The 19,840-nt window shown below is 53.1% G+C and overlaps 10 protein-coding genes across 10 annotated transcripts; 4 read left to right on the top strand and 6 right to left on the bottom strand.

Moving 5' to 3' along the window:
- Window positions 1-635: 635 nt before the first annotated feature.
- Window positions 636-2,111, top strand: BJX67DRAFT_30346 (DUF3431 domain-containing protein). The gene is made up of 3 exons (XM_071027019.1): window positions 636-1,194; window positions 1,249-1,818; window positions 1,871-2,111. Exons 1-3 carry the CDS (start codon window positions 893-895, stop codon window positions 1,926-1,928), a joined length of 930 nt encoding a protein of 309 aa, XP_070887932.1. The 5' UTR covers window positions 636-892; the 3' UTR covers window positions 1,929-2,111.
- BJX67DRAFT_348370 (class I SAM-dependent DNA methyltransferase) lies at window positions 2,043-3,504 on the bottom strand. The gene has a single exon (XM_071028649.1). It carries the CDS (start codon window positions 3,051-3,053, stop codon window positions 2,295-2,297), a length of 759 nt encoding a protein of 252 aa, XP_070887931.1. The 5' UTR covers window positions 3,054-3,504; the 3' UTR covers window positions 2,043-2,294.
- A 13-nt stretch (window positions 3,505-3,517) lies between these two features.
- Window positions 3,518-6,846, bottom strand: BJX67DRAFT_387071 (putative nitrate reductase; the record flags this gene model as incomplete). The annotated part of the gene is made up of 6 exons (XM_071034171.1): window positions 3,518-4,393; window positions 4,445-4,568; window positions 4,616-5,004; window positions 5,053-5,125; window positions 5,259-5,385; window positions 5,422-6,846. The coding sequence occupies 6 exons, from the start codon at window positions 6,844-6,846 to the stop codon at window positions 3,622-3,624; spliced, it is 2,910 nt and encodes a 969-aa protein (XP_070887930.1). The 3' UTR covers window positions 3,518-3,621.
- Window positions 6,847-7,459: 613 nt separating this feature from the next.
- BJX67DRAFT_348368 (uncharacterized protein) lies at window positions 7,460-8,299 on the bottom strand. Its single transcript, XM_071028648.1, has 2 exons — window positions 8,004-8,299; window positions 7,460-7,946 (listed from the first exon to the last, which is right to left on the bottom strand). The coding sequence occupies exon 2, from the start codon at window positions 7,933-7,935 to the stop codon at window positions 7,666-7,668; it is 270 nt and encodes an 89-aa protein (XP_070887929.1). The 5' UTR covers window positions 7,936-7,946; window positions 8,004-8,299; the 3' UTR covers window positions 7,460-7,665.
- A 565-nt stretch (window positions 8,300-8,864) lies between these two features.
- On the top strand, window positions 8,865-9,220 carry BJX67DRAFT_379441 (DUF2945 domain-containing protein; the record flags this gene model as incomplete). The annotated part of the gene is made up of 3 exons (XM_071032572.1): window positions 8,865-8,913; window positions 8,980-9,092; window positions 9,152-9,220. 3 exons carry the CDS (start codon window positions 8,865-8,867, stop codon window positions 9,218-9,220), a joined length of 231 nt encoding a protein of 76 aa, XP_070887928.1.
- Window positions 9,221-9,305: 85 nt separating this feature from the next.
- Window positions 9,306-11,130, bottom strand: BJX67DRAFT_348365 (zinc-dependent alcohol dehydrogenase). Its single transcript, XM_071028647.1, has 4 exons — window positions 10,770-11,130; window positions 10,622-10,717; window positions 9,762-10,567; window positions 9,306-9,710 (listed from the first exon to the last, which is right to left on the bottom strand). Exons 1-4 carry the CDS (start codon window positions 10,933-10,935, stop codon window positions 9,432-9,434), a joined length of 1,347 nt encoding a protein of 448 aa, XP_070887927.1. The 5' UTR covers window positions 10,936-11,130; the 3' UTR covers window positions 9,306-9,431.
- Window positions 11,131-12,603, bottom strand: BJX67DRAFT_348362 (putative short chain dehydrogenase). The gene is made up of 2 exons (XM_071028646.1): window positions 12,015-12,603; window positions 11,131-11,957 (listed from the first exon to the last, which is right to left on the bottom strand). Exons 1-2 carry the CDS (start codon window positions 12,298-12,300, stop codon window positions 11,446-11,448), a joined length of 798 nt encoding a protein of 265 aa, XP_070887926.1. The 5' UTR covers window positions 12,301-12,603; the 3' UTR covers window positions 11,131-11,445.
- Window positions 12,604-14,989: 2,386 nt separating this feature from the next.
- BJX67DRAFT_379438 (serine/threonine-protein kinase) lies at window positions 14,990-16,934 on the top strand (the record flags this gene model as incomplete). The annotated part of the gene is made up of 5 exons (XM_071032571.1): window positions 14,990-15,171; window positions 15,256-16,028; window positions 16,074-16,158; window positions 16,204-16,432; window positions 16,497-16,934. 5 exons carry the CDS (start codon window positions 14,990-14,992, stop codon window positions 16,932-16,934), a joined length of 1,707 nt encoding a protein of 568 aa, XP_070887925.1.
- Window positions 16,935-17,460: 526 nt separating this feature from the next.
- On the bottom strand, window positions 17,461-18,035 carry BJX67DRAFT_379437 (MGMT family protein; the record flags this gene model as incomplete). Its single annotated transcript, XM_071032570.1, has 3 exons — window positions 17,461-17,644; window positions 17,700-17,826; window positions 17,921-18,035. 3 exons carry the CDS (start codon window positions 18,033-18,035, stop codon window positions 17,461-17,463), a joined length of 426 nt encoding a protein of 141 aa, XP_070887924.1.
- An 86-nt stretch (window positions 18,036-18,121) lies between these two features.
- On the top strand, window positions 18,122-19,611 carry cwc26 (putative cell cycle control protein (Cwf26)). Its single transcript, XM_071027014.1, has 2 exons — window positions 18,122-18,628; window positions 18,746-19,611. Exons 1-2 carry the CDS (start codon window positions 18,344-18,346, stop codon window positions 19,454-19,456), a joined length of 996 nt encoding a protein of 331 aa, XP_070887923.1. The 5' UTR covers window positions 18,122-18,343; the 3' UTR covers window positions 19,457-19,611.
- Window positions 19,612-19,840: the final 229 nt, after the last annotated feature.

Below are 19,840 nucleotides of genomic sequence, written 5' to 3'. Positions count from 1 at the left end.
TCCACGGCACAGTCGCAAATAAAATGAGGGCTGGAGATCACACCTTAAAATTGTTTCTTTCGGCCGCGCGTCTGGCGGCCAGGTTTGGACGACCTGCTGCATGGCGATGTTTCATGACAAATACGAGGGGATTCTCGAAAGAGAGCGGTTTCCGGGATCTGGGCTGGAGGGGGAAAGATCTGAGGCCACCTGTTTGTTGTTGACGGGCCCGATCCTTGAGGCACGCGGTCGGCATTGAGGCCAACGACGGTCGGGAACTTGGACCCTGTCGGGATTCTTATCGGGGTCTTATCTCTGCCCGACAGGGTGTGGAAGAATGGAGATAGACCTTCGTGTCGCGATTTCAAGGCAAGCAGCTGAGAAGTTGACACCTTCATGTTGCCCCGGAGGCCTATTTGGTGGCTCAGGCCATCCAGGGAGAGGATGACGAAATCGAGGCTAGTCGCCGCGCGATCCAAGACAAAAGTCGGAACTATCCAAGACAAAACCGGCTCTCTCCGCTAATTTGGCAGGGGGACGATGAGATTGCCAGACTGCGGAAGATCGCGACACGAACTGCAGAATTGCGAGCAGGCTCAGAAAACTCCCGTCCATCTGCAGGACGGAAGAACCTGATGGAGTGGGAGAGGGAGTCCCCTGCAGATCCAGTGGTGCTGGGCAAGTCCACCAATAATCCGCGGAACGTCCCATGAAATTATTTTCCTCCCGGTCCAGTGGAATCTCTGGAGGGCCTGCCAGTCTCTCACCCATCTTTCTCTCTCTCTCTCTCTCTCTCTCCTTTCTCCCCCTCCTCCAAGATCGCCGCGACTCACCTCAGTCCTTCCGTTTTCCTTCTTCTTCTTCTCACCCCTTCCGCTCTTTTTATTATTCTTAATCCTACAGAGGTTATGAAATGAGACTATCCGTCCGCATCGGGGCGGCTGCCCTCCTTATCGCTGCCATCTTCTTCCTCGGGCGTTTCTTCAACCTCACCCACCAAGTCCCGCGTCCACCCACCTTCTGGAATTTCAACGTCGGCAGCCGACCAGATGATTCCGAGCTTGCCTCATGGAAGTCACGATGGTCTAAGAGCGAGGCCGGCGTTGCTCCTCAGCGCTACGACACAACTCCCATAATCGTCCCCAATGACCGGATCATCGTGATGGCAAAATTATCGACGGAGAATACAAATTGGGTGAGCGCCGATTTGACAGAGTACGTCCCTGCACGGCTTCCTTCCCCCGGTACCTGAGGCTAATCATTGACTAGTTGGCGAAATTTCATCTACGTCGTCGACGACCCGAACGCTCCGCGACACACCCCGATGAACAAAGGCCGTGAGGCCCTCGCCTACCTTCAATACATCATCGAACACTATGACGACCTGCCTTCCACAATCGTTTTCATCCACAGTCACCGCGATGGCTGGCCTGGCGCATGGCACACCGATACAATGGACTACAGCAACGTCGAATCAATACGCTCGCTCCAGATTGACTTCGTGCAGCGTAACGGCTACGCGAACCTCCGGTGCCAGGAAACCCCTGGGTGTCCCGACGAAATCCGACCCTCGCGAAACCCCCCGCGACCAGGGAAAAACGTCGAGAAAATATACCCAGATGCGTGGAGGGCGCTCTTCGGCAACGACAACGTCCCCGAAGTTATCGGGGTCCCCTGCTGCTCGCAGTTTGCCGTCTCCCGCGACCAAGTCAAGAAGCGCCCGCTAAGCGACTACCAACGATTTTATAACTGGGTACTCACGAATGACCTCCCAGATGACATGACCTCCCGTGTGATGGAGTATACCTGGCATATTATCTTCGGACAGGAACCAGTCTAGTACGTTCCCTAACTTTCCTATCTTCGGAAATACTTACTAACCCGGCTCCAGCTGTCCCGACGTCTTCCAATGTTACCAAGACGTTTATGGTAACCCTTATTTTTGGTAATTCTTGTATATATTGGCATACCCATACTCATATCTTCTCACGATGACGTACGCGACTATATTACTTCTGCCACCCGGCACACTTTGTACATTAATCGGCTTTGCATACACCGCATTTATTCAATTATAGACTATTGAGATGAGTGTTTTCAAGGCACTATTATACATGTCTCGGCTTCTGTGGCGCCAATGCGGTGCTTCTGCATCCAAAACTTCAGAGTCCAGGTACTAGTACTTGCAGTACTAGTAGATTTGCGGTGCGGTCTAGTGATGCGAGATTCACGTGGAAAGTGTCTTTATTCCCACGGGGTGCTATTGGACCTATTCTCGTGAGATTATTATTGAGGGCGTCTAGCCAGCCTTGCGATCACTCCACCTTCTCCGCCGCAATCAGCAAAAACGCAGGCCGATTCCGCTCAACCGCCCAGTCCGGATGCTCCTCGAGATCCGTGTCCGAGGGCATCCACTCCACGAGATCCACCAACGTAAACCCTCCCCGCAGGAGAAGCGACAGATACGTCTGCGTCGTCCGATGATACTTCCGCACATCCTCGCCAAGCCAGTGCCTCACCCGCTCCCCTTCATCCCCATACCCGTGCAATAACCAGGACTCCCCTCCGTCTTCAGTCCGATGCCACTTATCCTCCATCGGCGCCGTGTAAACGGGATGCTCGACACTAAACACAAAGCGCCCCTTGGGCTTGAGCGCCCCACAAACAGCCCCAAAGAGCCGCGCTAGATCCCTCAAATAGTGAAACGTAAGCGAGCTATACACAACCTCATACGCCTCCTTGCCCAGAACCACCGTGTCCAGATCCGCCTGCTGATACGAGATGCTCCCCGCGGGCGTCGGGGTCGTCATCTCGCGCGCCCGCTCCAGCATCTTCTCGGAGATATCGATCCCGTGCGTCGACCCTGCGAGACCCTCTTCCACGGCCCAGCGGCAGAACCAGCCGTACCCGCAGCCGAGATCGAGGACGTGCGCGCCCTTGATGTCGGGTTTATCTTTGAGGATCATAGATTTGAGGGTTGGCCATTCGGGGGCGGCGGAGAGGCCGTGCTGCGAGCGGGGCAGGTGGTTGTAGGATTTGAAGAAGGATGGGTCGTCGTAGATGTTTTGGGCCATTGTGTTGATTCGATTGAATATTTCGCACTTGCGTTGTGAGGGATATGAGTCCTTCGCTAGATTATCTTGATGGCGGTATATAAGTGAACAGCCGTGCCCGCAGGGTTGGCTATTTCCTGAAAAGGTGCCCGACGCTGCGCTTCCGCTTTTGGCGTAGCGTTGAGCCCCGATGCCCTCAAAAGACCCTGATCTTCAGGCGTTGGATCCGACGATGATCTCGACGACGATGATCAACGCTTCTCCTCCACCCTGATCTGGGCCTTCCGTGTCCTGTGAGTCAACTCTGGCCCACTTGACGTGGGATCAAGAATCGGAACCTCGGGACCCATGCATAATTACTAAATCAGGCATGGATCTCCCACTGTCGAATGCTTGTGGAGGAGTTAAAGAGTACGAACGCAGCCTTGGATAGCGACTGGCTTATTTCGATTGATTTTTTGCCTGAAAGGGGCTTCAAAAGCTGAAAATGGGAAAGGGAGGCTTTGGGCGCGAAGTGCCATTCAGTCTTCCGAGGAATAATGAACTCCCATTGCTGATAAAGGAGGAAAGCTCAATCCATCCACCCAATTTAGAACCCAAAAAGATTCGTATCCTCATCGTACCCCCAATCCAACAATGCGGGCAGCACGGCTTTCTGAATCATCGTCGGCGGCCCACACAGTAACGCAACACTCTTCTGGTCCGGCGCAAACGCATATTTATGAAGGATATCCGCATTCACCATACCCCGCTCCCCCTTCCAAGAATTTTCCGCATGGCTCAAAACATGCGTAATCTCAAACTGGTCCGGGTGCTTCTCAGCAAGCTCCTGCAACTCCCCACGCATGAGTATATCATCCTCAGACTTATTGGCATCGATCACACGAATCTTCGTCTTATCCGTGCCACCAGACAGCAATATGCGCACGATAACCTGATATCCCGGCGTGACACCAGAGCCGCCCAGTACAAGCGTAATGCGGTCGTATGTCCGTCTATTCTCGTTAATTTTGACCGTGCCGTTCCCCTCGTACACGATTTCCCCGGCAGGGCCTTTGATTTCGACCTCCTCGCCCTCTGCAAGGCAGTCGAGGATGTTACTCATTGTGCCGCCCGGTTGTTTGGGGTCGGGATAGTACGTCTTCACAACCAGATCGAACGTCCCGTCTTCTTCCTCGTCGAAAACTGGGCGGACTGGGGTATACGACCGGAAAACGAGTTGATCGCAAAAGTGGAATCCGATTTGGATGTGCTGGCCGGTTTTGAGACCAAGCTTTTTGCTTTTGGGGATGAGTTCGAATGTATACCGCTTCGTGTCTTGGGAGAGAGGCGTCTTGTGTGTAAACCGGGCTTGAGTCCATCTTTGAAGAATCAGTGAGGTGCTTCTGGGAAGACGGTGAGGTGCAACTTACTTGTGGCGCATTAGTGCTACCTTAAGCTCCTTTTGGCTGGAGATTGCGCGTTGTTCAGCCTTATATTTTGCCTCTTGTTTCATATAGTCTAGAGTCTTCTTTGTTACGGTGCCGAGGATGCACTCTATGCCATCGTTAGCGGATAGAGCTCGACGTCACTCGAGTACGTACCTTGGAGCTTCGAATGAGCAAAGTCGTCATGGACGCTTTCAAACTCCTCAGTCGTATCCTCATGTACTCGCCCAGCATGTGCCATGATGGGTGCTTTGCCACCTGGATGCCAGCTCATGACACTTGTCGCATCGTATACGTTCCCGTTGACGACGATCCAGCAATCACCCTCCATCCCATGTTTCTCGATTTCTTCACGGGCGAACTGCTTTTCTGGCCTGGAGGCTTGCCTTCGACTCTCTTCTGCCTGAATCTGTAGAGAGGGCTTCATCCATCCCCCATCGCTCGTACCTGGCTCACAGGGGTGTCGGAATGTGATGGATGGCTTTCCAGTTTTTGAATCTGCACCGATTTCTGGCTTCACAGTGTATTGGCAGTTGTTCATCATCCTGTTTGAATTAGTCTGTTTCCACTCGGTTTGCCCCTTCAAAACTCACCCCTCAAGGTTCCAGGTCGGCTTCTCAGGCTGCGTGTTCTTGTTGACGTCCCAGCATCTGACTCTGATGCTGTCTGCGCGCACCAGGTGTGTAATAGGAACATCCACATCCCAGTGCAGCCATGTCCAGAATTTCTTCCCATGTCGCAATGGGTTATCCGGATACTATCCATCCGTCAGTTAAAGCCCGTTCGCTGAAGGAATCACTCACCCTGCGAGCGCAATAACGCCATGAATTTCCCCCATCCAAGCTAACTTCGACCCGTTGTATCTCGTTGCCCCCTCCGTTGTACGCAAAGCCTTGGATGCGGTACTTCTGTCCAATCTCTACCTTCTGAAGTTCGATTTTGTCGCTTTGAGCCGGTCTCACGATGATCGAGTTCAACGCTTGTTCCATGCACGCGGTACTAGGATTGCGATACACCGTCTTCGCCAGTTCCGAATCCTTCTCCGTGACAAACTCGGGGACAACCCTGTTATCCCAGATGTGATAGTGGCTCTCGTTCTCTTTATCCGTGATCCAGATCTTCTCTAGCCACTTTATCCAGCGCCCACCCACGTATCCCGGCACTACTAAGCGCAGTGGGTACCCATGGTCTGGTGGGAGAGGCGAGTCATTCATCTCATAAGCCAGTAGCACATCCGTTCTTTTGTTCATAACATACTCCAATGGCAGGGAAGTCTCGTATTTTCCCTCGCTCAGGTTATCTGCACCTTGGAAATTGACCCATAGTCGAGAGCCCCCGTACTCCCTCATCAGCTCCTTCGTCTTCGCTCTCTTCAGGACGTCACGGAGACGCACTCCTTTCCAGTACGCGCATCCAACGGCTCCAGGACCCCAATTGAAGCCTTTGCTCCGCTTGAGCATGTTCAACTCCTTGCGCCTGTTGCCGTCACAAGCCGCAAAAACGGGGATATTAATACTCTCGAATCGGTCTTTCAGGTCGTCCATGAAGAGAGTCACATTCTCACCCGCTGAGATCTCGAGCTTGTGATTCTCCCAGAGGAGATGCGGAACGGACCCGTGGCTTCGGACGTAGTGAAGCAAATTCGGCGTGATGAATCCCGCGTCAAAGAGCTCTGTCAACGCTGCCTCAGCATTCAATGGATGCTTCCCCGTGATACGGATGAGGTGATCCGTGCGAGGAATCCAATTATCGGGCGTTGTCTGGTCGGTTTCGTCTATCTCTGCAGGGACAAAGTCGCTTTTCGCGGGGGACTGCCCCTGTCCGTCATTCGGTTCGAGAGAGCGGATATACGCTTCCTCCTCGCGGAGGAGCTGGAAGAGCTCTTGTTCTTCCGGGCGAATGTCTTCCTTCTCTTTCACTTTTTCTTCCTCTTCAGGTTTACCCTCTTGCCCCTGCGGTTCTTGCTTCGCCTCATCACCACCATCAATCTTGGAATCCCTCCTTTCTTTTCCCGTCCCCTCTGCCTCTTTCTCCCTCTTCTTCTGATTAATCCACCAATCCTGCCCCTCCTTAATATACCCCTCTGAGGTATGCAACACATACCTCCAATTCTTAGGATGCACCTCCGGCCGCCTGATGTGAAAATCCTGCTGTTTCGCCAAAAAGTCCCGAACCGTCAGGAGTTCCCCGCGCTCAACCTTCTCCCTCAATTCCTGGATCTTCTCCTCTGCCTCTTCCTCCAGGACAAACCGCCAGTCATCGCCACTGTGCGTGAGACCGGGAAATCGGTCATCGCGCGAACGGAGCCCGACGCGGTGCGAGTGAGTTTTTGTCCAGTCGGGTTCGGTGATGATTCTTGGTAGTCGTTGTGGTGGTGGGGTGGACATTTTTGGACTGGGGGTACTTGGATATGGATGATATTGATAGAATTATGCATGTCTGTTAGCTTTTCCTCAGGGTACGGCGAGCTTTGCTTTTCTTGGTTCTATATCTGGAGTCTGGGGTGTGCGTGTTGATGCCCTTATGACATCACCGGAGATATCTCCACACCGTTGTAACGCCGACAACCTAGTCGCTGGCCGGGGAACGGCTATGACGAAGCGGACGAGCGAGCATGGTTAGCCCGTTGTGGGAATAATGGAGATTCGGCCTTCCTTGCTGCATTGAGGAGGAGACATTGTAGCGGCTGTCGCAATATACATCTTTTAGGGTTTACTACAGCCACAACGTCAAAGATGCATGAAAATTAACTCCATTTTGCATGATCCGCTATGGGCATGGATATTTAGAGAAGTAGTAGATGATCAAAATGGCTAGCGATGCAACGGTTTAATGGAAGAAAAACCTATAATGGTAAGGACTGCTAGGGAGTTGTGCTGGGGAAGACGGACACTGTAGTAGCTCTGTCTATGAGATATAACAATATTATACCTTTTTTTTTTTTACAAAAAACGCCCGATAGAAAGCTTTCACGATTATCGTTGTGAGTCTCATCTATTTCTCCTGTACATCGCATGTCCAAGGCTAATTCAGAATCAATACCCCGGGAAGTCTCCACCTCAGAACGACCATTCAGGTGCCATTCGCCCAATATACTAGAGCAGACAACTTGAAGCCATTCAGGAACACCGCAATGCAAGTCGCATTATCGCTACCGGGCCTCGCAGCCGCTTCATCAGCCAAGCTCTGGGAGACCCCTTCCGCACTCAGTCCAGTCCTGCGCTAAAAAGATGTACCCTGCTCTGCATGATGACATTGTCCTCCATAGCGTTTGTCAACCCGTCCGAGGTTAGAGCCAGGATATAATCCTCGTCCTTCTTCAGGTCGACTCGGGAAAACGACATCTGCGTGGAAATGAAGTCGCCTCTCCCCTCTGTCGGGTCGTCCATGTCGCTGTGTTTTTCGTCTCCCACTGCCCCTGTTGTGATGCTATTCAAGCCCTGCTTGTATTCCAGGTCTCCTAGAGCCATTGACATGTTCAGTGCGCCTAGTTATAGTCAGCGTGAATGCCAACCATTGAGCAAATTGGTCAAGGGGGTTCCACCTATTCTCGACACATCATGCTGATCGTGTACTTTTCCTTCGGCATCCTCGATCCGCCGTTTCTCCTCAGCCCTATTCTCATTAAGCAGCCTGATAGCAAGTCATAATTTGTCGCAATACGCAATATCCATGGAACGCGCCGAACAAGGCGAGCATGTTCTCCGTCTCGCTCGATAGTTCCTCGGGTGTGAGTATGATGGAGCGATCCTGCCGCAAGGGTCGAGAAACTTGGGCCGGGGCCCGTCAGTGTACAAGGATACCAGCTGAATACGGTGCAGCACGAACACTCGTCCCCCCCTACGGCTCGAAGTGTCACGGAATCTGAGGCTGAACCCACCCATGCTGGAGCTGTGATACCCGCAGTGACAGCGGTCGAGAAGGCTCTAGAATCGGGGAGTACGAGGAGACCAGAGACCGTAGCACTGTGTTCTGAGGGACATGTTCATATTCGTCCTTTCGTCATAGGCCTTCCATCTCACTGCATGTGATGGTCTATCTAGAGAGTTAGTTATTAATTCGGTTTCTGGATGGAGCGAAGAATGACGCACGCAAACCACCGAGACGACAGGAGACTACCTTCCAGAACCGCGACCGAATTCCGCAGTCTGTCTAGATCTCCTGTGTCTGCCAATACCTGGATTGATCGGGCCTTCTCGGCCAGCCTCGTTATGGATCACCTCGATATGGAACCATAGCGTCGCGTTCATGCCACCTTTGGTGATTCATTGTGATATCAGGGGTTGACCCTCGGTTCTGTACCAACAAAGTTATTAATGCCGCGAACAATGCACTTGTTCTATCTTGTGCTTCAAAATCTGCTAATCCATCTAAAAATCCCAACAAGCCTGATCCAACTTTCAAAATGCCCCGCTACACAAACGGCCAGATGGTTGAATACAGGCCCGTGGGTGGTACGTCTTGTCACGCCCCTATCTCATCAACCTTACAAAACTCAGGCTTCTAATTGACAACTGCAGGCCCTGAATCCCACACTTCGGTCAGCACCGGCAAGATCGTCTCTGTCCTCACGGAGCCCGGCAGACAGGCCGAGCGCAATGTCGAGGCCAGCGAGGATAACCCACGATATGAGGTATGGCCCCTGGCACGTCCCGAGTAGTAGGGGATGAAAGTGTTAACTGATGGTATTAGATCGAGAATTCCAACACCGGAAAGTTGACTTCTGTTTACGAGGCGAATATCCTTGGAAAAGCTACCTAATTTGGAGGGCTGAAGTGGTGATAGGGAATTGATGGGACAAGTATGGCGTAGTCTGTTGAATAGTGAAAAAGTATCTGTATCTGTATCACTTGCAATGGACTGCTTTGATTTTCATTAGCTCACTGTATAATGGCTGGCGTACCATTGACGTCTGACAAGAAGAAGGATACCTATAGGATAACTATTTTAAGACCAGGCATAGAATACACGCTCACAGTCTCGTCAACTCGGGCGACTCTGCAGCTCGTGGTTTCGAATTCCTCGTCTCCAGATACACCTTCTGCACGCCCTTCTCGCGCGCATTGAACAATTCGTAGACCTGGTCAATATCTTCCAACCTGAACCGATGGCTGACCATACGGAGCGGGTCAATCTTGCCCTCCCGAATCAATCCCATCAATTCCTCCCAGTACTTCTGAACAGGCGCCTGGCCGTTCCCGATAAGCCTGACACCAGTCTGCATCAGCGAGCCGATGTTGAAGTGGTTTGTCTAACTGCGTTAGCAACGAGACACACATCACAGAACCGAGTTAGGGCTTACAAAACCAGCATAAACCCCAGTCACGCCAACCCTCCCAAACGGCCTCACTGCGGTAATCATCTCATTCAGCAGCTCCGACGTGTCCGTCTCAGCCCCGATCATCTGCTCGAAGAAATGAACCCACCCCTTCGCATACTCACCCCCCGCACACTCAAGACACACATCCAGCCCGTGATCTGTCATCTTCCTCAGCTGCGACGACACAGTCTCCCCCTTCGGTAGATTGCTGAAATCCAACGTCTCAACCTTGGGAATCCGAGACTTGACAAAGTCAAGCCTCCAGCGCCCCTCTCCGCCATCAATCAGGATTACCCTCGATGCCCCATGGTAGAACGCAAACTCCACACACATCTGGCCGATCGGACCCGCGCCCCAAACAGCAACAACATCCCCCTCACTAACCCCCGTGTCAACAACACAGTGCCAGCTCGTCCCCACAACGTCCGACAGAAACAGCGCCCGCTCATCGGGGACATCATCCGGGATCGGAAGCAGATTCACGTCCCCATACGGCACACGTAGGAACTCCGCCTGCCCGCCCGCAAAGCCACCGGTGAAGTGGCTGTATCCGAAGATCCCCACCGTGCGTTTCCCGTACATCGCGTTCGCGATGGTATTCTCGTTCGTCTTCTCGCATTGGCTGTAGAGCTGCGCCTTGCAGCGCTTGCAACGTCCGCAGGCGATCGGGAAGGAGACGACGACTCGTTGACCCGGGTTGAAGCGCGAGACTTCGGGGCCGATGGACTCGATGATGCCGCAGCATTCGTGGCCGAGGACGTCGCCCTTTTCGATCTGCGGGATTACTCCTGTCTTATTGTCAGCACTGCGTTTTCCAGTAGGTAAAATAGTAATCTTCATACCATGATACAGGTGTAAATCGCTCCCGCAGACTGTACTCCCCGTCACCTTGACGATGGCATCGCCCGCGTCAATGACACGGGGCTTGGGCATTTCAACTGTCCGGTTCAGCTGCCAGGGCTTTACATCATAGAACAAGGCGCGACTCACCAATCCCAACATCGTTCTTCCCCCTCCAAATCGCAGCGCGGATCTTCTCACCCGTTTCGACGCCGTACTCGTTATTGTAGTTACTCACGTCTGTGGTGATGTTCGCGTCGCCGCGGGTATGCCCGACGACCTTTTCAACGAGGTTTGCAGCCTGTGTAGCGGCCATTTTGTTTCAACTAGTCTGGTTATGCTGTATAGTTGGGGCGGTATTTGAGGTTACCCGTACTCCAGAGTAAATGTATAGTAGGAGAGTGAGGTTCAGATAAGGTTGTTTGCAGCATGCAGCCCTAACACTAATTTAGCTTGCGATTTCCGTGCTTTTCACTGCAAACGAAGAGAAGTACAGCGAAGTTTATATAAAGGCTCTCTGCGTTTCCGCGTAACATTGCAGTCCATGCGAGCCAAGGTAGGGCTGTTGCGTCGCGGTGACGTCACATGATCCCGCCTGGAATGGCACCACTGGCTATGGGGAGAGAGCTCTTCGCAGCAGCGTCAAAATGACGCTGACAAGGCGAATGGGCCCGGCATGGCTATCGGCGTCTAAGTCAGGAGGATCTCGCGGCTCTGAAGGTGCCGTGGTTGGGGTTTGCGGTTGCAACCTTCTGGACAATCTACAACGGCAGACGGTCTGTAGGTGTACTATTTCCCTCACCACCACAGTATAGAGAGACAGCTTCTACCACTCCTGCACCCCCGCCCTCGTAACAACCCTCCCGACATCCCCATCCCTCTCCCCCTCCAGAATCGCCCTGAAGAACGGCCCCGCAACACTCGCATCCTCCGCCCCCATCGCCTTCATCGCCTGCACACTCCCCCCAAGCCCTGTCGCCAGTAGTCCAGGGCTAACTGCCCAAACCTTCACCCCGTCATTCTTCAACAGCCGATCCCACTCCCGCATCAGCATATTTAGGCCCGTCTTCGCGCTCCGGTATGAAGTCACGCTGATCCCCGTCTTCGGCCACCCGGCGTCAGGGCTGTGGTCCATGCGGAGTTTGCGGTGCACCGTGTTGTTGAGGGACGAGGCACCGGAGGTAACGAAGAGAATTCGCGGGTCACCGGATTTCAGGAGTAAAGGGGTGAATGTGGTAGTTGTTACTTGTGTGCCGGCGGTATTGACGTTCCAAGCTTTGTTCCAGGCTTCGCGCTCGGTGAGGGCGCCGCTTGTGATGTCTCTGTCGAATTGGGCGCCTGCAGTATTTGTGAGTGTTCTAATCTATTGATAGATTGGTGGGAGATGGAACGCACCGGCATTGTTAACGAGGGCATCCAGTTTCCCGAACTTGGAAGCGACCTCGTCGTGGGCCTTCTGTATGGACTCGTCGGACTCGATATCGACGACAAGCGGGACGAGCTGGTTCGTCGAACTAGGGAACTCGGTTTGGATCGCGCTGATGGCGTCCTGGGCTTTCGAGGCGGTTCTAGACCCGACAAGGACTGTGTACGGCTTGTCGGCGCTGTAGAGGGCCTTCACGACCTCGAAGCCGATTCCGGTGTTGGCGCCCGTGATGAGGATGATTTTGCTGTCTGCCATTGTTTCTTGTCTAAGTGTTCCTTGTGTTGGATTTTCCGTCGTTGTTGTGCGCTAGACTTGGTTAAATATGGCTCTTAAATCCGTTTCCGATATCACGGGGGTTAACTCCACTAATTCCGAACGACTGACCAGCTTGCGAGGTGCAATTCGGTGCCTTTGTCTGAGTGACGGAGAGATTGAGGGTGACGGCTGATCGCGGAGGTGAACAATCAGAGGGTTGAAAACGGAAGAAGAATCAGAGTTGCTAACTCAGGTCTATCTAGCGATATTTATACCTTTAGAAATGAAGGAAGTGAAGGCCGGATCCTCATTTAGGTCGGATGATGAATTGATCCAGCACCGACGATCGTTTACGGTTCAGCCAGTCCCGACATCAGTAGACCCCTCCAGAGCGCAGGCACGAGTATACCCGAGCATACAGGAGCGTCCTCTGCGGCGCCCAGCGGAGGACATAGCAGAGCCAGAGTCCCGTGTGAGACTATCGTAGCTAGCAGCGAACAAAAGGAATGCGAATTTGCCGGTGTAACACCTAGCCTCTTTGATTGCCTCGGTATCTTTTGCTCCAGTATTGAAGAAGAGGGATCTCTCCAGCGGTTGGAGGTGTAATCGGGCCAGGCGTCCAGCGAGATCAACCACAGGATGGGTAGTCAAGTTGCTGAGGTGGAACTCAGCCACATACTGCTTCACGACTTCGACTGTCTCCGGATGGGAGTGCCCTAGGAGGGAGCTCATCTAGCCAGAGGCAAAGTCGAAAGAATGCTGGTCCGCCCTCAGTGTACATTACAGTCTCGTTCACTTCGCTCTGTCCACCACTGGTTGTCACAAGATACTTGTCAGTGTTCGCGAAGAAGGTTATGCCATTATTGATGGAGCAATACTTTTGACGCAGTAGACGACTGAGTTGGAGAGGTATGTGCGTTCTTAGCAAACCAAGCATGAGATTGGCGCCATCTTTATACCGGAAGGAGGCCGAATTATACTATGCAAACATACCTGCGGCGAGTTGATGCGGTCCAACTCACCATTTCGCTGCGGCAAAGTCCGTAGGCGTTGTTGCCAATCAGTCTCTTACCTCCTTCAGGTGCAACATAATTCAGACTCGCTATACTCATTAACGCTTGCCGCAGACCAAACCCACTGTGTTTGTTTGTGGGGGAAGGGTCGGTATGGCCGTTGCACTCTTGAACGCATTAGACCTCAGCCAGGACCCCCAGGCTGGACTATCTCCCATTAGAGAACAGCCTTTGGGTACAAATCAGGTGGCTTGTTGTTGTGCATGATCGCTGCTGAGTGCCACATCTGTTCAGCGTTTCTTTTGCTCACATTACAGGTACAGCCTTGCATACAGAAAGCCTTTACAGGTAGATCACGCACAGCCCAATGCGCCCCTACCATCAGTGGATGACATTTTTCCAAAGCTTGCCAGCTCACCTAAGAGAGCTGCTGCATCTGTCTTTGTTGTTATGACAATTTTGACCAATGTGTTAGCAAACTACCTTCAACTTGTGCACCGCGTATTCCCTGGCCTCTTGTTAGTTTCTTGATAGGATAAGCACTGGGGGTGGTATTCTCACTCCAAAGTCCCAGGTATTCGCGGACACGAGTTCTAAATTCTTCCGTTTTCGAAGAGCTCTTCGGTGGTACCCGTTTTCCAGAATGTTGAGGATTTAATGACTGAAAGGCGCGAAGTGCAGAATATGTATTTAGCACGCCCGGATGACAGAATATATAGGTTATCGGAGCGCCTCCACCACGCACGGCAGGAGCTACTTTTGCCCATTTATCGGTGGCCATGAAATTTTGGCTCCAATCCCCATCCCAACATCAGGTTTACGAGTCATCTTTCGCAAGGGACTCCAATGTACGAGTCCAAACATTCATCCAGTACGAGTGGCTCGATAATCACGTGACATATTGTGTTTCTGGACAAGACCGAGGGGAATTGAAGGATTGAAGTGAAGGAGCAAAGATTCAGCTGGCTTCTCCGTCTTTTCGAGCCTTGTTGCGTCGGTGATGGACAAGATTCCCGATCTTCTACTCATTCCACAGACTCTGCGACTCTTGGAAGATCTAAAGCGCGCAGTGGGATGATTTGCCACATGGGGTCTGCTCCCCGTCCTCACCCGCCACTGCTTGCGGACATTCACCATTATTGTCTGTCGATCCTCCTTTCGCGGCCTCATCTTCAGGAAAGCGAGTGGAATATTGATTGATCTGACTTGCATTCCAGCCCGGAACGGCGCTGGGGTCTTTTCATATTGTTTGCGTCATCCGTGGTCCATTGGCCAAATTCCTTCACCACTTCAGCTGCCCCAACTCAAATCCACCCTTCGGTCAACCTTCTTTGCCCTTTCTTGTCTTACTTTGGCTTTGTTGATGTCTAGTTTCGGTTCGCATTGAATTCCACCGAAGAATTGCTTCTGAGCAACCGGTACCGCGTTGCGAGACCTGTTCTTGAGTTTGCTGCGGGCAGCTTCCAGCCAACCCCTCCGCGCGTGGCTCGCACAACCCAAGCCGCTCTCCGCCGCCAACCACCCTCGACCCTTGCCTTCGCCTTCGCTGCGTCTTCCTTCCTCCACTGCGGTCTGTCTCAGCCCAACAAAGCGTTCCATCTCTCTGGATCCTCCCCCCCTTCCTATCTGAATCTTCTCCGTTTCTTGCGATTCGAATTCCCTTTGCGCCCGGAGCCATGGAAGGGGTTGACCTACAGTCCGTCCTCAACAAAGGCAAGCAGATGGCGACCAACGTCACTGCACCCGCCACCAACGGAAATACCAATAAGAAGAGAAGAAAGGGCACTGATCTGAAGCCTATCGTTACGAACGATCCCGCGACACCTTCCGCTGATCAACCGGCGGCTACAACTGAGGGGTATGTCATCGCTTGATGATCTGTTTTTTTTCCCGCGCTGCTTCTTGTTGTCGGGCTCGTTTCTAACCCACTTCCGACGGACAGGGTGCCGCCATCACGCTCCGCCTCTTCGTCCTCCGGAGAAGAACTCGAAACCACCGCCGAAGAGGAAGATTCAGAAGATTACTGCAAGGGCGGCTACCATCCCGTCCAGATCGGGGAGCTCTACAATAATGGACGGTATGTCGTCGTGCGCAAGCTGGGGTGGGGTCACTTCTCGACTGTCTGGTTGTCTCGCGACACAACAACGGGGAAACACGTCGCACTGAAAGTCGTCCGGTCGGCCGCCCATTACACCGAAACCGCTATCGACGAGATTAAATTGTTAAATCGCATCGTCCAGGCCAAACCGTCCCACCCGGGGAGGAAGCATGTCGTCAGCTTGCTCGACTCCTTCGAACACAAGGGTCCCCATGGAGTCCATGTTTGCATGGTCTTTGAAGTGCTGGGGGAGAATCTTCTGGGGCTCATCAAGCGATGGAATCATCGGGGGATTCCCATGGCGCTAGTGAAGCAGATCACAAAGCAAGTACTGCTTGGGTTGGACTACTTGCATCGGGAATGCGGAATCATCCATACCGACTTGAAACCGGAGAATGTCTTGATTGAAATCGGCGACGTCGAGCAGATTGTGAAGACGTATGTCAAGGAGGAAGCGAAGAAGGAGCAGAAAGAGGACAACCGCAATGGTCGACGGCGGCGCAGGACGTTGATTACTGGGAGTCAACCGTTACCTAGTCCCCTCAACACAAGCTTCGAATTTAAGCACAGCTCGCAAAACTCCCACAGCAGCCTTAGCCAAGTCATTAACGAGTCTGGTACGTTATACTGAGAATGTTCCAGGTCTCTCACTAACTAAACAGACCAAGCCTCAGAAGGCGTGTCGATGAAGCAAATGCTGGGAATCAAAGATGAGGATGAGAAGCAACAACAAAGAGAGAAAACTGCGTACGTAAAGCGCACCTCTGTATTGGATCCTACTAACGGACATAGTGATCTACTGGAGCGAGAAGTTTCAGGAATTTCGCTTGACAAGTCAGCCTCGCAGTCCGAGGATCCCGACTGCGATATCATCTCCGTGAAGATAGCTGATCTGGGGAACGCTTGTTGGGTGGGCCACCACTTCACCAACGATATCCAGACACGCCAATACCGCTCTCCCGAGGTTATACTGGGGTCTAAGTGGGGAGCTAGTACGGACATTTGGAGCATGGCTTGCATGGTAAGCTGCTTGTATTGAGTAACATTCAAGTAACAGATGTTGAGTCTCTAATGCCGCACTCCAGGTCTTCGAACTGATTACCGGTGACTACTTGTTCGATCCGCAGTCGGGTACGAGATACGGCAAAGACGATGACCATATAGCCCAGGTCATTGAGCTGCTCGGCCCATTCCCGAAATCCCTCTGCCTCTCCGGTCGGTGGTCACAGGAAATTTTCAACCGTAAAGGCGAGCTGCGCAACATCCACCGGCTCCGCCACTGGGCGTTACCAGATGTCCTAAGGGAGAAATATCACTTCTCTCTCTCTGAGAGCATGGCGATCAGCGACTTCCTCTTACCGATGCTAGAGGTGCTGCCAGAACGACGAGCGAATGCTGGTGGCATGGCGTCGCATACATGGATGCAGGATACCCTGGGCATGCAGGACGTCAACCTGGGCCTCACCCCCGGCAGCAGGGGAGAAGGCATCGAAGGATGGGCTACGGAAGTTAAGCGAAGATAAGCCATCGAGCCTCATACCCCTCCCGATGTTACGGCAGCACCACGTGTCGAGTGACGATTTTCCTTCATTTGTCATGACTTTCCTTACTGCGCATTTTCCCACAATCTTGGGCCGACTGGCGAGATGTTGGTTGTGAATGACCGCCCTCATACATTCTATATCTATCACCTGTCCTCCTCCACACCTCCTCGTTCCTACTTCGATCCGCCTCACTCATTACCTCCCATAGAGCCTTGATTTACTGCTCTGTCCTCTGGTCCGCCTCTATTTCGCCCGCCTTAGACCCCCCACGGCGTCGCGACGCCGGAGATGGATATATTACGCTGGTTCATATTTACTGTCATTGCTCGTCTTCATTTATGATCCGTCATATCTCCATGATGTTTACGATAACAATTGTACGTATGGGATCTTTGGGGGTTTCTGAAGATAGGATGACGCAAACTACGACCTGTCGTTAGAGATCTGATATGAAAATATATACGCGGCATACCGCGCAGCTTGTAGTTACTTCGTACCTTCGTCGTCATTGAGCACCCTCATCCTCCGAGCCATCGTCGGCCTCGTCCTCCGCGGCTTCACTTGGCAACTCGGCAGGAAACCACCCAAACCGGGAAAAGTCCACGTAAAACTCCCCCATACTATCACTCGTCACCTCAACTCCTTCCTCCCGCAGCGCCTCCGCCTGCCTCTCCGCACTCCCTGGGCCCCTACGTACACTCGTCAGCACCAGTTCACCATCACCATTAGACCAGGCAGACAAACCGATGCGAAATCATCCCCTTCGAATTCACAACCCGCTGCCAGGGCACATTCCCACCATGGAAGAAGTTCCCGCTCCCTTCGCGCGGGAGGTGCTTCAGACAGACTCCAACTTGGCGCGGGCGTTTCGCTATTATATCCCATATGATGCTGTTAGTAAATACAAGCATCTACTATTAAGTTACATGAACAGAGCAACTTGAAGGAAACGGAGGGAAGCGTACGTTCACCTAACAATGCCGCGATATGCCCGTACGATGTCACTTTCCCGCGCGGGATCTCCTGCACGGCGGAGTAGACCGCGTTGAACCAGAATTCGGCCTCGTCTGTTCGGGGCATTTTTTTCTCTCTCGTCCTGCGTTGTCTCTGCAACTCAGAATTATTCTCGTAAATTGCTGCGTCACATTGCTCAAACTCGGAGCTTCGTGCTCTCGCTCTCTCCCTCTCTCTCTCGTATCGTCTGTACGCGGTGGATACGCTCTATATTCCGGAAAAACTAATAATCCGGTTATCGCTGCAATCGCCGCCTGAGACCAGAACAGACCAAACGCAGCTCGGCCTCCAGCTCGAAAAAAGTTCCAAGGTCAAATGAAAACAAGCCGACTCCCTCTTCTTTCGGCCCCTCTCCTTAACACAGTATATTCACAATGCCCTCAACTTCACTGGCAGAATACCTCGCGAAAAACTACCTAACGGCAGACGCACCGCCCAGCACATCGACAGATCCCTCGCGCCCGAAAAAGAAACGCAAGAAAACCAAGCACGATGCCGCGACCTCGGATGTCGGGGTTATAATTGCGGACGATGACCCGCCCGACCTCCGGAGCACGGCTGCGTTCTCGGCGCGCGGCGACGACGAGTTCGGCCCCGCTGTTGTTGCGCAGGGGCGGAGTGCGGAGTTTCGGAAGAAGAAGGAGAGTAGTTGGAGGGTTGTTGGGGGTGGGAATACATCTCTATCTACATCTGCATCTCCGTCTGGCGCTACATCGGGGGCTACGCGGGCGGCGGCGGGGACGGAGCAGGATGCGGCGGATGCGATTCTGGCTGAGGCTGCGAGGGAGGAGGATGTGAGGAGGGGGGCTGGGGATGAGGATCCGATGGTTGTTGATGAGGATGAGGATGATGGGGGGTTACGGATGGAGTCTGGTGCTCGGGCTGGATTACAGACGGCTGAACAGACGGCTGCGATGGTCGCCGCGCAGGCGAAGCGCAGGAAAGCTGAGGAGGCGCTATATAAGAGAGGAGGAGGTGGTGGTAGTGGTGGTCCTGATTCCGGGGAAGCGCAGGAGACGATCTACCGTGATGCATCGGGTCGGATTATCAACGTTGCTATGAAGCGTGCGGAGGCGCGACGCGTGGAGGAGGAGAAGAAGATCAAGGAGGTCGAGGCGAAGGAGGCGCTCATGGGCGATGTACAGCGGCGAGATCGGGAGGCGAGGAGGCAGGCGCTTGAGGAGGCGAAGGTGATGCCGTTGGCGCGGACGGTAGAGGATGAGGATCTAAATGAGGAGCTGAAGGCGCAGCAGCGGTGGAATGATCCCGCAGCGCAGTTTTTGACGAAGGGTCGAGGGGGTGGGGTGAGTGCATCAGGGAAGCCGCTGTATAAGGGGGCTTTTCAGCCGAATCGATATGGGATCCGGCCAGGACATCGCTGGGATGGGGTGGATCGGAGTAATGGGTTTGAGAAGGAGTGGTTTGCTGCGAGGAATAGAAAGGGGAGGATGGAGGCGCTGGAGTATGAGTGGCAGATGGATGAGTGATTCTCTTTACGATGCTCTCTGTATGACTAGGAAGGCTTAGTGCTGGACACTGAATATGCTAATATATCGATCGCGATATGGAATCGCGAGTTTGTGATATCCGTGCAACAGTGACTCCCCCAAGTTCAGCACAAGAGGACGATATCCTCAGCTTCTTGGAATGGCGTTTCGTTCGCACGAAAACAGTGTGGCGACGGCGCGCTCAAGCTCCAGCTGCAGAAGGTTGGTCATCGTGCGAGAGCCAGAGGCAGACCAGCCCTCCCGACGAGGCTTGCGTGATTGCTCGATGCAGGTGACGGCGGCCTAGTGATCAGCTGCAGTGGATGAGATGCATGGGGATCAGCCTCACGCATGACATCATGAGCAACGGGCGACCAGGATCCG

Source organism: Aspergillus lucknowensis, assembly GCF_044049455.1.
Source record: "Aspergillus lucknowensis strain CBS 449.75 chromosome Unknown BJX67scaffold_11, whole genome shotgun sequence".
Taxonomy (NCBI): domain Eukaryota; kingdom Fungi; phylum Ascomycota; class Eurotiomycetes; order Eurotiales; family Aspergillaceae; genus Aspergillus; species Aspergillus lucknowensis.
This window is presented reverse-complemented; position numbering and strand designations above follow the sequence as displayed.

Excerpts from the sequence above, each read along its gene's own strand:
- BJX67DRAFT_348365 (XM_071028647.1), bottom strand. The coding sequence starts at position 10,935 with ATGGCCGCTACACAGGCTGCAAACCTCGTTGAAAAGGTCGTCGGGCAT. Across the intron at positions 10,718-10,769 it reads GAAGAACGATGTTGGGATTG|TTGAAATGCCCAAGCCCCGT; the intron begins GTGAGTCGCGCC and ends TGAACCGGACAG. Across the intron at positions 9,711-9,761 it reads CTGGGGTTTATGCTGGTTTT|ACAAACCACTTCAACATCGG; the intron begins GTAAGCCCTAAC and ends TAACGCAGTTAG.
- BJX67DRAFT_348362 (XM_071028646.1), bottom strand. The coding sequence starts at position 12,300 with ATGGCAGACAGCAAAATCATCCTCATCACGGGCGCCAACACCGGAATC. Across the intron at positions 11,958-12,014 it reads TGCCCTCGTTAACAATGCCG|GCGCCCAATTCGACAGAGAC; the intron begins GTGCGTTCCATC and ends CAAATACTGCAG.
- BJX67DRAFT_30346 (XM_071027019.1), top strand. The coding sequence starts at position 893 with ATGAGACTATCCGTCCGCATCGGGGCGGCTGCCCTCCTTATCGCTGCC. Across the intron at positions 1,195-1,248 it reads GTGAGCGCCGATTTGACAGA|TTGGCGAAATTTCATCTACG; the intron begins GTACGTCCCTGC and ends ATCATTGACTAG. Across the intron at positions 1,819-1,870 it reads TTCGGACAGGAACCAGTCTA|CTGTCCCGACGTCTTCCAAT; the intron begins GTACGTTCCCTA and ends ACCCGGCTCCAG.
- cwc26 (XM_071027014.1), top strand. The coding sequence starts at position 18,344 with ATGCCCTCAACTTCACTGGCAGAATACCTCGCGAAAAACTACCTAACG. Across the intron at positions 18,629-18,745 it reads AGGAGAGTAGTTGGAGGGTT|GCTGCGAGGGAGGAGGATGT; the intron begins GTTGGGGGTGGG and ends ATTCTGGCTGAG.
- BJX67DRAFT_348368 (XM_071028648.1), bottom strand. The coding sequence starts at position 7,935 with ATGTCAATGGCTCTAGGAGACCTGGAATACAAGCAGGGCTTGAATAGC.
- BJX67DRAFT_348370 (XM_071028649.1), bottom strand. The coding sequence starts at position 3,053 with ATGGCCCAAAACATCTACGACGACCCATCCTTCTTCAAATCCTACAAC.